This window comes from Chiloscyllium punctatum, chromosome 9, assembly GCF_047496795.1.
Source record: "Chiloscyllium punctatum isolate Juve2018m chromosome 9, sChiPun1.3, whole genome shotgun sequence".
Classification (NCBI taxonomy): Eukaryota; Metazoa; Chordata; class Chondrichthyes; order Orectolobiformes; family Hemiscylliidae; genus Chiloscyllium; species Chiloscyllium punctatum.
The window spans coordinates 111,073,116-111,090,044 of record NC_092747.1 but is presented as its reverse complement, the minus strand read 5'-3'; the positions used below and the strand labels follow the sequence as shown (position 1 = coordinate 111,090,044).

The 16,929-nt window shown below is 41.7% G+C and overlaps 1 protein-coding gene across 6 annotated transcripts in view; it reads left to right on the top strand.

The window, feature by feature from the left end:
• nalcn (sodium leak channel, non-selective) overlaps nucleotides 1-16,929 on the top strand; it is a 358,024-nt gene that overhangs the window by 302,042 nt on the left and 39,053 nt on the right. For all 6 annotated transcript variants that reach the window (XM_072578059.1, XM_072578064.1, XM_072578061.1 and 3 more), the window contains 5 exons: nucleotides 2,437-2,557; nucleotides 4,651-4,749; nucleotides 5,169-5,262; nucleotides 12,818-12,924; nucleotides 14,900-14,974. In XM_072578059.1, coding sequence (XP_072434160.1) covers nucleotides 2,437-2,557; nucleotides 4,651-4,749; nucleotides 5,169-5,262; nucleotides 12,818-12,924; nucleotides 14,900-14,974 — 496 coding nt within the window. The remainder of the gene's footprint in view (nucleotides 1-2,436; nucleotides 2,558-4,650; nucleotides 4,750-5,168; nucleotides 5,263-12,817; nucleotides 12,925-14,899; nucleotides 14,975-16,929) is intronic.

The window sequence follows — 16,929 nt, the reverse complement described above, 5'->3', positions numbered from 1 at the left end:
AAAATAACTTGGAGAAGCTGAGGGATTAGAGTAGAACCATTGACATTCCTCCAGGTGCATTTAAACCGAACTCATACACTGCTCAGCCTGAGGCCTTGGTTACTGTCAATGTCAGAAGAAGAAGTGCAGGTTTTAGTGACTCTCAGATTAGACAAATGTTGCAATACATCGCACTGGTTGTGGAAATACCTTGCTATGGAAAGAATCAAGATTGATTATGCTCTTGATTCTTTCTCTATGGCACTGATGACTGATCGGTGATGGGAGCAGGTTGCAACTGCTTACAGTCACATGTCACTTAATTTCAAGTTTCACTCAGTCAAAGAGTCAGAAAACTATACAGTAGGGAAACAGACCCTTTGGTCCAACTCGTCCATGCCAACCAGATATCCCAAATTAATCTAGTCCCATTTGCCAGCATTTGGCCCATATCCTTCTAAACCCTTCTTGTTCATATACCCATCCAGATGCCACTCCTCAGCCCATTGGCCTATCTGATCAAGGTCCCGTTGTACTCTGAGGTAACCTTCTTCATTGTGCACACCATCAATTTTGGTTCCACCTGCAAACTTACTAACTATACCTCCTGTGTTCACATTCGAATCATTTATATAAATGACAAAAAGCAATGGACCCAGCACTGATCCTTGTGGCACTCCACTGGTCACAGGCCTCCAGTCTGAAAATCAACCCCCACCACCACCCTCTGTCTCCTACCTCTAAGCCAGTTCTATATCTAAGTGGCTAGTTCTCCTTGTGTTCCATGTGATCTAACCTTGCTAACCAGTCTACCATGAGGAACCTTGTCAAATGCCTTACTGAAGTTCATATAGATCATGTCCACTGCTCTGCCCTCATCAATCCTCTTTGTTACTTCTTCACAAAACTCAATCAAGATTGTGAGATACAATTTCCCACACACAAAGCCATGTTGACTATCCCTAATTAGTCTGTGCCTTTCCAAATAAATTAAATCCTGTCCATCAGGATTTCCTCCAATAACTTGCCCGCCACTGACATCAAGCTCACCGGCCTATAGTTCCCTGGCTTTTCCTTATCACCTTTCTTAACTGTGCAGTTAATAAAGGTCAGCAAAAATCCTCCTTAACAAGCAACTTACATTGCTGAGCGAAAGTCTCCGTTCGTAGCCTGTCACTTAAAAATTCCAGTGAGTTGCTCCCAATTCAGACGCTTGAACACAAAATCAAGGTTGACATTCAGCGCGGTGCTGAGGGAGTGCTGCACTATTAGAGGTGGCTTCTTCTGGATGAGATGTTAATCCGAGTCCCAGTCTCCCCTCTCAGGTGGATGCAGATGTTTCTATGGTGCTCTTTCAAAAAGAACAGGAAAGTTCTTACTGGTATCCTGGCCAACATTTATCCCTCAATCAGCCACACTGAGAAAAGTGATCTGGTCTTTATCACATTGAAGAACTACTGAATTTTCATCATCAATTTCAAATTCGTCTACATGTAGCCCTACGGAGGATCTCCAAAATATCCACATTTCTTCAATTCTGACATCTTGAGCACCCCCAGTGCTAATCACTCAATCACTGACAACTCAGAACCCCCTCCCTAAATCTCTGTCTTTCTGCCAGTCTCTCTTCCTTAACGTTTATTCTTAAAACCTATTTCATTGACTGAATCTTTGGGCATCTGTGTGTAGATCTCCTTTTAAAGTCCTATGAAGCACATTTAGAATGGTTTACAACAGCAAAAATGCTGAGGAAAGACAAGTTGCTGTTATATTCTTCTAATAATTTGAAATTCCTGGTTAGCTTTAAAATATCCTCTTGGTACAGTATTGATACACTGCAAACAATTGTTAACCATCGCTTGTTGGGTCCTGCCATAATCTTTGTTCACTCACTAACATTGCCACCATTCTCCCTGGACACTGTATGAGGCTGAAGCAGACCATTCACATGTTGCTGTTTTACTTGACCCTGACCTAAGCCTCTAACCCAACATCATCTCCATCACTTTATCTCCATCCAGCATCCATTTCCTCTCCCCTCCTCCCTCATCTCATAAAGTCATGGAATCTCACAGCACAGAAACAGACCCTATGGTCCAACCAGTCCATGCTGAACATAATCCCAAAGTGAACTAGCCCCACCAGCCTGCTTTAGCCCCATATTTCTCCAAACCATTCCTATTCATCTGCTTCGTCTTCTGTAACTTTGTTACCTCCAGACTCCTTGCTGGCCTGTAATTTTCCACTCTCCATTAACACAACCTTATCTAAGATGCTGCTTTCCATGTCCCAGTTCACAGCAAGTGTTATTAACACATCATGCTTCTTCGCAGCTACTTCAGATATTTTATTCTATTAATGCCAGTTGTTGGACTTATTATTCAAAGACTCAGGATAATTCTTTGATAATTAAATTATGGATTTCTAATAATGATTTTTTTTTTGTTTGTTTTCCAGGGCCAACCCACGTAATTTCAATTTTGACAATGTTGGAAGTGCATTGCTGGCTTTATTTGAAGTGCTGTCATTAAAAGGCTGGGTGGAGGTTAGGGACGTCATCATTCACCGAGTGGGCCCAGTAAGAACCCCCTGCATCATATATTTCTAACATTTCAAAACAATTGTGTTAAGAAGGAAGGAAAATAGAGGGGGTTTTGAGGATAAGTGTAAGGAGGTCTTACCACAGTTGTACAGGGCTGTTGTGGAACTACACCTGAAGAAGGGTGGCATGGTGCCTCACAGCACCAGAGTCGCAGGGTCAATTCCAACCTGAGGCAACTGTCTGTGTGGAGTTTGCACATTCACCCCATGTCTGCATGGGTTTCCTCCCACAGTCCAAAGATGTGCAGGTCGGGTGAATTAGCCATGCTGAATTGCCCATCGTGTTACATGCATTAGTCAGAGAGAAATGGGTCTGGGTGGGTTACTCTTCGGAGGGAGGGTTGGTGTGGACCAAAGGGCCTGTTTCCACACTGTAGGGAATCTAATCTAAAAATCAGTTCAGGTCAGTTTCCCCACCTAAAGAAGTTACATGCCTTAAAGATGGGATTGAGAGAGTGTCTGCGTGGGTTTCCTCCGGGTGCTCCAGTTTCCTCCCACAGTCCAAAGATGTGCAGGTCAGGTGAATTGGCCATGCTAAATTGCCCGTAGTGTTAGGTAAGGGGTAAATGTAGGGGTATGGGTGGGTTGCGCTTCGGCAGGGCGGTGTGGACTTGTTGGGCCGAAGGGCCTGTTTCCACACTGTAAGTAATCTAATCTAATCTAATCTAAATCCTTTGATTAGAAGTTGTGTAGAATGTGTCTCATTTGTATTTAAGTGAATAGGTGGTGATCTCATTGAAACATTGAAGATTTTGAAGGGTACCACAAAATGGAGGCTGCCAGGCCTTTTCCCCCAGTTGGAGAGTCAGAGTTTCAGGTTAAGGGGTCAACATGTAAGACCATAAAAGGGAGACATTTCTTCATATAGCGGAATGTGAATATTTACAAATCCCTGCACCAGAAAGTCATTAATGCTAAGTTGTTGACTCTGTTCAAGGCTGAGACTGAGGGATGTTTTGATAATAAGGAATCACATGATAGGAGTATGGGGTGGGAAAATGAAATTGTAGTAAATTTTCAGCCATGATAGTAACCATGGGGGCTCACGCAATCTACTCCTGCTCCTACTTGCTATGTTTTTTCGGCTCATCAGCCCAGAATTTATGAATGGCAAAGGAATACTGTTCCCAACACAGTGCATTGATGATTGTCACAACTCAGTGTGCTTTTGATTGGCAATTTATGAAATACAAAGTTCCTGTTCAACATGGCATCCTCTACATGGGATATGTTGTATGTACAAGCAAGGCATGTAACACTGAACCTTTTAAATCAGATGCAGAAAGTAAGGTAAAGAGAGGGAAAGATAGATGGCAATAGGCAAAAGAAATATGAGTCAGAAAAAAGAGCATTTAATTTGTTTTAATACTTCTAAAATAATTATATTCAGAACACTTGAGATGCCATTCTTATTAAATTAAATTTTCAGGGCCAGAGATGTTGTTTTTGCAGTAAATAAGATTTGCTACCCCATCAAAATTGGGTGGCATGGTGGCACAGTGGTTAGCACTGCTGCCTCACAGCGCCAGAGACCCAGGTTCAGTTCCCGCCTCAGGCAACTGTCTGTGTTGAGTTTGCACATTCTCCCCGTGACTGCGTGGGTTTCCTCCCACAGTCCCAAAAAAAATGTGCAGGTTAGGTGAATCGGCCATGCTAAATTGCCCATAGTGTTAGGTGAAGGGGTAAATGTAGGGTCTGGGTGGGTTGCTCTTCGGAGGGTCGGTGTGAACTTGTTGGGCCGAAGGGCCTATTTTCACACTGTAAGTAATCTAATCTAAAATTCGTTCATGCTTAATTGTGGCAGCCCCAACTTTCTCTGGCACAGTTACTAGGTAACTATTGAAAGATCCACTTTCATAATCCACCAACCAAGCAGGTAACACTATAGCAAAACTGATGGAGCCAGGCAATCTGGGCAGCAACTTCCTGATTTCTAAATTTAACAACCTATGTTCAGATTCTGGAATTTGTGTTTGATTTACTTCTTAATAGTGAGTGCTAATAGCCTCACAGTTATTGTTAACTCAAAATCCATGTCACTGTATCTAACTCTGAACTGCCTCCCACCAGATTCATGGCATCTACATCCATGTCTTTGTGTTCCTCGGCTGCATGATTGGACTGACGCTCTTCGTTGGAGTCGTCATCGCTAATTTCAATGAAAACAAGGTATCTTCAGTCGCTGCTATTGGGGAACTCCGTCCCTGTGCACATCCTCTATAGTTTCCAAACTAAATAAAATTGCGAGACAAAGAATTGATTTCATTCCGTTTCATTAAACTTGTGGCACAATTGGTTCTCTTAGCTCCTATACCTCTCCAGAATCAAATGTCAAAGTTATTGCTATCATTCTGAGGCAGCATATTATAATGAAAAAAGACGCATCACTTTAGAAAGTCTATCACACCCTTGGGTCACTTCAGAGAATCTTTATATTCAATTTGCTTTGCTCCGTAATCGAAATTTATTGTGTATATCGATCGGAAAATCGTTTGTGTACAGTAATCCGATTAATCTTAATTGAGATGAAAAATGTATTTCACTGTGCAATGATCTGTGAATTGATGTTCTGGTCTGATTTTTTTTAGGGCACTGCCTTACTGACTGTAGACCAGAGGAGGTGGGAGGATTTGAAAAGTCGGTTAAAGATTGCCCAACCACTGCATCTTGCAGCTCGTCCTGGTAGGTTCTTTTCAGTCTGCTTGAGAAAACATGTCAGATCACAACATCTTTGCATTTTTTTAAAAATCTACACGGGAGAATTTTTAATATCACAACTTAACCAAAGAATAGTCCCTTTTCTTCAACTCAGTTGTCTGTTTCATTCCACAATTTTCATAAGTAGCCGTACAAGCACCTGTCTTAATCTCCTTTCTCTTCTTCCTTCTCTATAATGTACCTTGGGATGCTTTCGACTTTTACGTAGAACATAGAGCAGTACAGTACAGGAACGGGCTCTTCAGCCCATGATGTTATGACGAACATGACTCAAAATTAAACTAATCCCTTCTACCTGCTCTTGGTCCATATCCCTCCATTCCTTGCATATTCATGAGCTGATCTAAAAGTCCCTTAAATGCCACTGTCATATCTGCCTCTACCATTACCCCTAGCAAGGCGTTCCAGACTCCTGCTACTCTGTAAAACATTTGTCCCTCAAATCTCCTTTGAACATCCCCCCCCTCACTTTAAATGCATGCCCCCAGTATTAGACAAAATGTTTTTGTTGTTTTCTTTATCCATGGTTAATGCACCTAAAGAAGCGTTATGCCTCTGGCAAGTTGTTAGGAATATAGCAGTGTACAGCAACAACTTACATTTATATAACACCTTCATGGCAAAACAACTCAATATGTTTCACTGAAGAAAGCAACATTTGACACGGAGCCATGTAAGGAGATATTAGCTCAAGAGACATATAACTTCACTAAGATCCAAATAATTAAAAATCCAGAAGCTGGGGTAGTATATTGTCATTTTGATGCATTGCTCTCTGTGCTGCCTTTCCTGTTGAGGAGGTGTTTATAAAGTTGGTACAATAATGTCTGCCTGCAATCACTCAGTGTAATACATAACCTTTTCTTAGATATTCCTGTCATTTATCTGCCATATTTATGCTTTATGCATGAAAAGGAATTATGTTTGAACTCTGTACTTCAGTGGATTAATTCCCTTAGGGTTAACTGTGAAAATGCTATTGCACCTACTCTCCAAGTGAACACTTCAAATATTAGCACTACCAAAATTTGTTTCTTAGCCTTAATTGTTGAATTTTAATTCCCATGTTTTATGTAGGCATTACTGCAAGGCAGCATTAAATTCCCATCCCTACCCACCCTTTAAAAAAGTGTTTTTGAAATGCCTGCTTGAACCGATGCCACTCATTTGGTGTAGATACACCCACTGTGCTGTTTGGGAAAGATTTCCTAATTTAGTGAGTTAATTAATAATTGCCTCAGTGATAATCAGAATCTGCCCATTGCATTATGAAATGGAACTTTGGCGGTAATTAAATAAATGAAGGGTAGGATGGCAGCATAGTGGTAATGTCATTAGACCAATCATCCAGAGGCCTCGAATTCTCGCAGGGCACAGGATCAAATCCCCGCCATGGTAGCTGGTAGAATTTAAATGCATTTCATAATTCGGGAATTGAAGAGTAATTTCAATTATCAGGAAAACCCACTGATTCCTTTATGCCCTTTTAGAGAAGGAAATAAGCCATTCTTTGCTGAGCTGGCCCACAGGTAACTGCGGACCCACAATCATGTTCATTCTGAATTGCCCTCTGAGGTGGTTTGTGAAGTAGACAGGCAGGAGGCTGGAAGAACACAGCAAGCCAGGCAGCATCAGGAGGTGGAGAAGTCAACATTTCAGATGTAACCCCTCTTCAGGACTGGGAGCTGAAGAAGGGTTCCACCCGAAATGTCGACTTCTCCACCTCCTGATGCTGCCTGCCTTGCTGTGTTCTTCCAGCCTCCTGCTGTCTACTTTGGATTCCAGCACCTGCAGTTTTTCTCTCTCTGAAGTGGTTTAGCACTCATTCATATCAAGGGCAATTAACGGTGGGCAGCAAATACTGGCCTTACTAACAAGGAAAGAACACACTTTAAAAAATAAATTATTTGAAATATGATGGAATTATAAGGAGGTGATGACTTGAATTCAAGCCAATCAACAGTTTGTAGCAGGAAGATTTTAAATTCTATCATGTTTTTACGAGAAGCCTGGAAATCTAAACAGGATTTGCTTGATTCTATCTGTCGCAGAAATAGAATTGAGGCATATCTGCCAATGAAACAATTTTGGAATTTAAGATTATGTCATGTATGCAGATTAATTCATTCACTCTCACCTCTTGCCATTCTTCTTGTACTAACTGCTAAATCCTACATTGTTCAGAATCTGCTACATTTTCAACAATACTCTACCATTTTAAAAAAGAGAGATGTTCTGCTTGAATGTGAAATAAGGGCCATTTCTGAAATTAAAAATTTATGGTTAATAACTTAGGTGTCCAAATTATAAAATCAATAGAAAAGTATTGGATAGGTGGAAAGAAATATTTACAAACATGAAGGCAGAAATGTGGTGCATTTTTCTGTCAAGAAAGGACAAACATAACTTTTCTTTTGGAAATAGGAGTGGAGTTGGGATATTTGCTTATTGTCTTTAGACATTTGTGATCAAGTAGAATCAGAGAGAATGGCAGAGTAGATGGGGGTTACACACAAGCATCCTAGCAAGCTGTGAAGGATTTGCCACAGAAACGCCTTTTCCCATTGGGAATTCTCATGTGTCTGGAACCTTATGGAAGTACCTATTTAAAGAGAAGACTTTGGAGGCTTCAACTGAATTTAAGTAAATAGTTACTCAAGGCAAGTTTGATGATTAAGTACCTGGTCTAACACCTGAGTAATTATTCAATTGATCCCCCAAGTCAAATCACACACACCCTGGATCAATACCTCCTCCAGACCCCTTACACATTCCACCCCTTCCCCACATCACAATCTCCAGGACCTCACACTCCTTCTCAATGCACTATCACCCCGGGACCTCAAATATCTGTTATTCATGACTGGACTTCACACACACACACACACACACACACACACACACACACACACACCAACAACATTCCTGCACACACACATCAACACACCTACATACACACACTGAAACACACACAGACATACTAACACACTGACCCACACACATCAGCACACCTACCCACACTGACACTCACACACAGACACACTGACTTACACAACACACCTACACACAGACACACACCAACACACCTACACACACCAACATACTGACACACACACACACACCACACAGGCACACCAGCACAGCTACACAGACACACCTGCACACCTAGTGGTGACCAGGTAATGTTCTGGGACCTGGGCTCAAATCCATAGCAGATGGTGAAATTCAAATTCAATAAATATGTGGAATTATGAGTCTAAATGATGATCATGAATCTATTAACAATTGTCAGAAAAACCCAGCTGCTTCACAAATGCCTCTTTGGGAAGGAAACCACTATCCTTACCTGGTCTGGACTACATGAGACTCCAGACCCACAGAAATTTGACCGCTTCTTAGCTTTCCTTTGGGAAAATAGGGATGGGCACTAAATGCTAGCCTAACCAACAAGGCCCACATCTGGTGAATGAATAAACAAAAAAAAACACGACCACTAACATAACTTCATCCTCCCCATTAACAAAAGAACATAAGAACCAGGGGCAGGAGTAGGCCATCTGGCCCATCGATCCTGCTCCGCCATTCAATAAGATCATGGCTGATCTTTTCGTGGACTCACTCCACTTATCTGCCATCTCACCATAACCCTTAATTCCTTTAGTGTTCAAAAATCTATCTATCTTTGCCTTAAAAATATTCAACACAGTACCCTCAACTGCTTCACTGGGCAGGGAACTCCACAGATTCACAGCCCTTTGGATGAAGAAGTTCTTCCTCAACTCCATTCTAAATCTGCTCCCCCTTAATTTGAAGCCATGCTGCCTAGTTCCAGTTTCACCCACCAATGGAAACAACCTCCCTGATTCTACCTTATCTATACCCTTCATAATTTTATGTTTCTATAAGATACTCCCTCATTCTTTTAAATTCCAATGAATGTAGTCCTAGCCTATGCAATCTCTTCTCATAAGCCAATCCTCTCAATTCCAAAATCAACCCAGTGAACCTTCTGTGCACCCCTTCCAGTGCCAGGACATCTTTTCTCAAGTAAGGAGACCAAAATTGTACACACTCCTCCAGGTGTGACCACACCAGCACCCCACACAGCTGCAGCATAACCTCCTTGTCTTTAAACTCCATCCCTCTAGCAATGAAGGACAGTATTCTAATTGTCTTCTTAATGACCTGCTGCATCTGCAAACCAACTTTTTGTGATTCATGCATAGGGACATGCAGATCCCTCTGCACAGCAGCATGCTGCAATTTTTCACCATTTACATAATAGTCCGTTTTATTGATATTCCTACAAAAATGGATGACTTCATGGTTACCAACATTGTATTCCATCTCCCAGACTCTTACCCAATCACTTAACCCATCTATATCCCTCTGCAGACTTTCAGTTTCCTCTGCACACTTTGCTCCACCACTACTTTTAGTGATGTCTGTGAACTTTGCCAAACTATCCTTGGCCCCCAACTCCAAATCATCTGTCATAATTCATATTTTCCAAAATCCAAATTATAGCTCATTTTCTTTATAGCTTTTCTCGTGGCTTACTGTTGACCTTTAAAGTTTTTCCAATCCCCTGATTTCCCACAAATATTGACCTCTTTGTATGAATTTGCTTTCAATTTTATATCTTCCTTTATTACCTTAGATATCCATGGCTGATTATCCCTTTTCCTACAGTCTTTCCTCTTCACTGGTATATACTTTTGATGAGCAGTGTAAAAAATCACTTTGAAAGTCCTTCACTGTTCTTCAGTTTTCCCCCATGTAGTCTTTGCTCCCAGTCAACCCTAAGCCAACTCTTCCCTCATCCCATTGTAGTCGCATAAGTGGATTTTACCTTCTCACCCTCCATCTGTATTTTAAATTCAACCAAATTGTGATTGCTCCTTCCAAAATGATCCCTAACTATAAGATCATCAGTTATTCCTGTCTCATCACACAGGTCCAGATCTAGGTTAGCTTGCTTCCTTGTAGGTTCCATTGCATACTGTTCGAAAAAACAACTGCGGTTACATTGTATGGACTCCTCCTCAAGGCTGACTTGGTTTGACCAATCAATATGTACATTAAAATAGCCCATGATAATTGCCATATTATTTCTACTTGCATCAGTTATTTCTTTGTTTATTGCTCATCCCACCATGATGTTGTTATTTGGTGGTCTATAGACTGCGTCTATCAATGAACTTCTCCCCTTACTGTTTCTAATTTCCACTCACATTGATTCAACATTTTTCTCCATAGAACCTATATCATCTCTCAGCACTCACCTGATGTCATCTTTAAATATCAGAGCTACACCACCTCCCTGCCTATCCTTTCAAATAGTTTGATACCCCTAAATATTTAACTCCCAGTCATGACAACCTTAGAAATTGCACTCCACTCCACCCTTCAACCAAACCCCATCCAACCCCCAGACCAGAACCTGATGTCATCCCCCCACACCACCCCCCCTCCCATACCCACACCTCGGGACCTGAAACAGCCACCACTAGCCTGGGCCTGACCCGATATCTCCCATCCATCCCTAACTTTTCCTAAAAATTACCATCACTTACCTACCACCCTACCCTCCTGGCATCTCCCCATTACCACCCAATCCCCTACCCACTTTGCACTTTACCTACCTGGCACCCTATCTTCTTCACTTTCTAATCTCAAAATGATTTTACCCTTTCACAGGAGCTGTTAAAGTGACTATCAGTGATGTTCGACCGCTAAATTGCTGAATACATCACTGATAGCTGTGAAGAAAGCAGTGTTATGTGACTTCCTCTGACTGTTCTGTACAAACAGTTACCTGTTAGAGTGGAAGAGCAGTTCAGAATTTCTCAAAAGGCCCTGATCAGAACCTCCTGTCATAAATGCAGTGTGCTTTTGTTTCGTTATAAAGGACAGAGTGGGAATCTGCAGGAGGTTTCCACTCGTCAGAAAACCTAGCCTCATATTTCCACTTGTGAGGCAAAGAAAACCTAGATGCCATCAGCATAACATAGTCACTAAGAAATCCAATAGCGAATTGAGGAGAACGTTTCTGACCTAGAGAGTGTCATAGAGTCATAGGGCTGTACAGCATGGAAACAGACCCTTCAGTCCAATTCCTCCACACCAATCAGGAATCCTAAATTAATTTAGTCCCATTTGCCAGCATTTGGCCCATATCCCTCCAAACCCTTCCTATTCATATACCCATCCAGATGCCTTTTAAATGTTGCAATTGCACCAGCCTCCACCATTTCCTCTGGCAGCTCATTCCATACATGTACCACCCTCTGCATGAAAAAGTTGCCCCTGAGGTCCCTACTTCAATCTTTCCCCTCTCATCTTAAACCTAAGCCCTCTAGTTTTGGGACTCTCCTATCCCAGGGACAATACTTTTTCTATTTATCCTACCCATGCCCCTCATGATTTTATAAACTTCTATAACATCATCCCGCAGCCTCCAACACTCCAGGAAAAATAGCCCCAGTCTATGCAGACCATCCCCATAGCTCAAACCCTCCAACCCCATCAACATCCTTGTGTATCTTCTCTAAACCCTTTCAAGTTTCACAACAGTATTGAATACAGGAGTTGGGAGGTCATGTTGCGGCTGTACTGGACATTGGCTGGGCCACTGTTGAAATATTGCATGCAATTCTGGTCTCCTTCCTATCGGAAAGATGTTGTGAAACTTGAAAGGGTTCAGAAAAGATTTACAAGGATGTTGCCAGGATTGGAAGAGTTGAGCTATAGAAAGAGGCTGAACAGGCTGGGGTTGTTTTCCCTGGAGCGTCGGAGGCTGAGGGGTGACCTTATAGAGGTTTACAAAATTATGAGGGGCATGGATATGGTAAATAGACAAAGTCTTTTCCCTGGGGTCGGGGAGTCCAGAACTAGAGGGCATAGGTTTAGGGTGAGAGGGGAAAGATATAAAAGAGACCTAAGGGGCAATGTTTTCACACAGAGGGTGGTACATGTATGGAATGAGCTGCCAGAGGAAGTGGTGGAGGCTGGTACAATTGCAACATTTACGAGGCATTTGGATGGGTATATGAATAGGAAGGGTTTGGAGGGATATGGGCAGGGTGCTGGAAGGTGGGACTAGATTGGGATGGGATTGCTAGTCGGCATGGACAGGTTGAACCGAAGGGTGTGTTTCCATGCTGTACATCTCTATGACTCTATAACATCTTTTCTACGGCAGGGAGACCAGAATTGAACGTAGTTTTCCACAGGGGTGAGAATGCATTTGAGATGCATAGTATGGATTTGTTTAAGGAGAAGCTGCATTTTAAAAAAAAAAGAGGGAGAAAGGAACAAAAGGATGATGTTGAGGAGATGAAAATGGACAGGAAGAAGTCTGACCTGGCCTCTGCTTCCTGCCACTAAACCAGTTTTGGAAAACATTTACTAGATTACCCTGGACTGCATGGGTGCTTAGCTTCTTAACCAGTTTGCCATGTGAGATCTTGTCAAAAACCTTTTTATAACTTCCTTTTTATTGTACTTTGCTTTTCAGACAATGGTGGCTTCCGAGCTAAAATGTATGATATAACGCAACACCCATTCTTCAAGAGAAGTATCGCAGTGCTTGTCCTTGCCCAATCTGTGCTGCTTTCATTGAAGGTATATCACATGATGGACAGGAATTAATCATATTTGCGTCAAGTTCCATTTATTATTCTTTTTGAAAATTGACATGGTTTGTGAAGCAATGATCCGTGAGGTCTGAGTCGAGAGTATGGTACTGGAAAAGCACAGCTGGCCAGGCAGCATCTGAGGACCAGGAGAATCAACTTTTCAGGCATAAGCCCTTCATCCTATGACCTGTGTCATTCCATTCATATATCTGCATGGGCTTGAGCTACTGGAGTGCATGGTCTGAACTCACCAAGTACAGGTTGTTCTACTATAATATGCATTTCATTAACGTGAATTCACTAGCGCAATTGACAAATTGGCGCACTGTTTCTAAAGTGTGAACTTTTAAAACATCTGTTGGCTGTAACGCAATTACATCATCAATACTTTGAGTGCTGTTTCTAAAGTGCAATTATTCTGTAGTGCATGGTCATACAAGAACACAACCATTGTGTGATAGAGCTACCTGAACACAGAGCAAGGTAGTATTACATCTAGATGTGTTCTTCATAGCCAGGGCAGCTTGTGTTTAATATCTGTCATGGCTCACTGACCTATGCATCAAAAGGTTGTGGGTTCAGGAGGCCTGAGCACAAATGTTAGGCTGCTGTGTGCAGCAGTGAAAGAATCCTTCGCTGTTGAAGGGTTAACATATGTATACCTCAGGCAGAGGTGGGTACTGTAGATTAGGAGTCATGGTAGAAAAGCTCAGCAGGTCAGGCAGCATCCAAGGAGCAGGAAAATCAATGTTTCAGGCAAATGCCCTTCATCAGGAAGGGCATTCCTGATGAAGGGCTTTTGCCCAAAACGTTGATTTTCCTGTTCCTCAGATGCTGCCTCACCTGCTGAGCTTTTCCAGCACCACTCTAATCTGGACTGTATTTATTCCTCAACCAATGTCAGACTTAGTGGAATCTCAACTTAGAAATTCCAAATTGGCTACTCCTTCATGGTTGCTGGGTCAAACTCTTGTCCACCCACAGGGAGGGAGTTCCAAGTTGAAGGTGACTATCCACCATTTTCACAATGGACAATTAGGAATGGCAATAAAGCCTGCCCTTGCCTGTGGCACCATATCCTTTGGCTGACAAGTGTACAAAGCTACAGATTTTCCAATCATTGCTATTGGTGGGAGTTGGTTGTACACCGGTCAGCTTTTGTCTTTCCTGCATTACGACAGTGACGGTATTTCAAAAAAGTGTGTACTTTCTTGGCTGTAGTGAACTTTGAAACATTCTTGCATTTGTGACAGATGCAGGCCTTTTCTCCTTACAATGTAGACACAATGGGATGGATTTTACACTTCCATGTTGGTGGGTTTGCAGATGGGGTTCATGTTCCCAGCACCTCCTGACCCACCCCAAATCGGTCAGAAATTTTACTGGGGCCAGGGGAAATGCAGACAGCCCAACCATCTTTGGTACAATAAATTGCCATCTAAAGGAGCTCATCCTGCCTCTACCACAATGGGATGGGGAAGCTAGCATCATGTAGAAAGCTATGCAGGACAGAGAGGGGAGATGCCCTCCTGTTAGGGCCACCTGCAGCAATCTGAGGTACCCAACATGTTTCAACAAGATCGATTTAATCTCTTTTAACCCTCTCCAACTTGTCAGCTCCTCCCAGCCTCCCCAACCAAGACCTCTGACCCCAGCCTTACTGGGCTTCTTGATCTAGTAGCTCCACATGTCATCCCATTTGTGGCCACTACTCTGGGTCAGCACTGTTGGGTGCCCGTTTTCTGATTGGCCAGCAACTGTCTAAGGAGGGAATTCCTCCACAAACAGGAAGACAAGTGGGCTCCTCTCCACACATTGATGTTTAAGTCAGTGAGGTAGCACCATGGCACCCAGTAAAATTCAACCAAATGGACAAATAATTTTCTTGAAAATTATATACTACCTTTATACAATGAAATATTACATACCTAAGAATTTGCTTTGTTGTTTCTTTCTTACAGTGGGATGTTGACAATCCTGTTACAGTTCCTCTGGCGACAATGTCAGTCATTTTCACCTTTATTTTTGTCCTTGAGGTAACATTTTTGGTACTTCTTTAACATCTTGTCTGCTAGATGCTTAGTTAAGGTATTAGCAATGTTCATTACCATGTTTCCTCAATTGTCTGCCACAGTTGGAGTTTGCTTTTACCTATGCACAAGGTCACTTTTTACTGACAGATTTTAACCTTGACAATAACTACAGTGGAGGAGCACTTGTAAAAATTAATGTTATGGCCCTATTTATTTTAGATGAAACACTCAGATGTGCAGATGGATTTTCTTAATTCATTTATAAATAGATAAAACTTATTATTTCTACTGATGGTTTTCAATACCACACATATCTGTGTGTACTGGGAATAGTGCAATGTCATGATGAGGACAGACTATAACTGCAATATGAAATTACTTTTTATGAAGTGAAGTCATCAAGGACTAAGGACAATAACTTTCCTCTTGATGTGACCCCCCCCCCCCCCAGTTCTGCTTTAACTTTTCAAATTACTTTTTTTCCTGAACATTATTTCAGTGTGTATAGCTTAAATGAAAGTGTACCCTGGAATGATGCAGGAATGAAACTGAAATCTATTTCCTGTTCTTTGTAGGGACTTACTGATGCACTTCACAATGCTACCACCATAGTTTCAGATTGTTCCTATTTACTTATTTAAATACTTCACCAGTTAATGCACATCACCATTAAATACAATTAATATACAATTAACACCTCAACTATAAATACATTCATCTCCAGTCTTAAAGAGTAATGACTGAGTGTGGATCCATTTGTTGTTGGGTGAAGAGTTCATTTAACATCAAAAACCAACATCAACCTCCAGCAATTTTGCAGTTAGAGTAAATTATTAGGAATGTAAAGTTTGATTTTTAAGCATGGAGCTGCAGTAAATTGGGACATGTTCTTCCAATGGAGTCAAGTATCCCACTGAAGATGTGATATACCTTTCAGTAAAACCAAGAGCCTGGTCTGCCCTCTCAGTTAGATATAAAAAGATCCCACTCCATTATTTTGAAGGAGAAAATTGGGATTCTCCTCCATGTCAAGGGTTCCCATTTATCCATCAACAGATGTGAATAAAAACAAAGTATCTGGTCATTTATCATATCAAATCAAGAGTGGAAACTGGAAATCTGAAATAAAATCACAGGAAACATCTGCAGGTGTCTAAGGAGAGAATAACAAGGCATTTTGACAGAACTTCTTTATTTCATCTACCTCATTGTGGGATCTTGATGAACATTGTGTGAAATGTCTGCAGTATTTTCCTACATTACAACCATAGCTATACTTCATGAAGCACTTCATTGGCTATAACACTTTGTACGCATGGAAAAGGGTAAAAGTAGGCCATTCAGCCCCATAAACCTGCTCCACATTCAATAAAATCAGAACTGGGCTTCTCAGGCATGTGAGGACTTGTCTAGCTGGATAGACATCATCCTTGATTCTAAAGGACTGTCAAAAACTACAGCAATGATTGACCTGGAACCTCAAATCCAACTCCTATTATTGCCTTTTTATTGAAAATCCTCTCTTGTGCTTATCAACAGAGCATCCACATCTTCTCTGAGTCGAGAATTCCAAAGAATCACAAGCCTTTGAACAACAAAATTTCAGCTCATCTCAGTCTGAAATGACTGACCCATTATCCAAAAATTGTGAATTACAGTTCTAGGTTCTCAAGCCCAAAGAAATAACCACTCAGCATCTGAACTGTCAAAACCCCTAAGAATTTTATATGCGACCATAACATCACCTCATTCTTCTACACTCTAAACAGTGGCAACAAGAGCAGGTCGGAGGCTTAGAATCCTGCAATGAGTGACCCACCTCCTGACTTCCCAAAAAGTCTATCCACCATCCACAAGGCACAGTCAGGAATATGGAATACTCCCCACTTGTCTGCATGGGTGCAGCTCCAACAATGTTCAGGATGCTTTACACTATTCAAGACACAGCAGCCCACTTG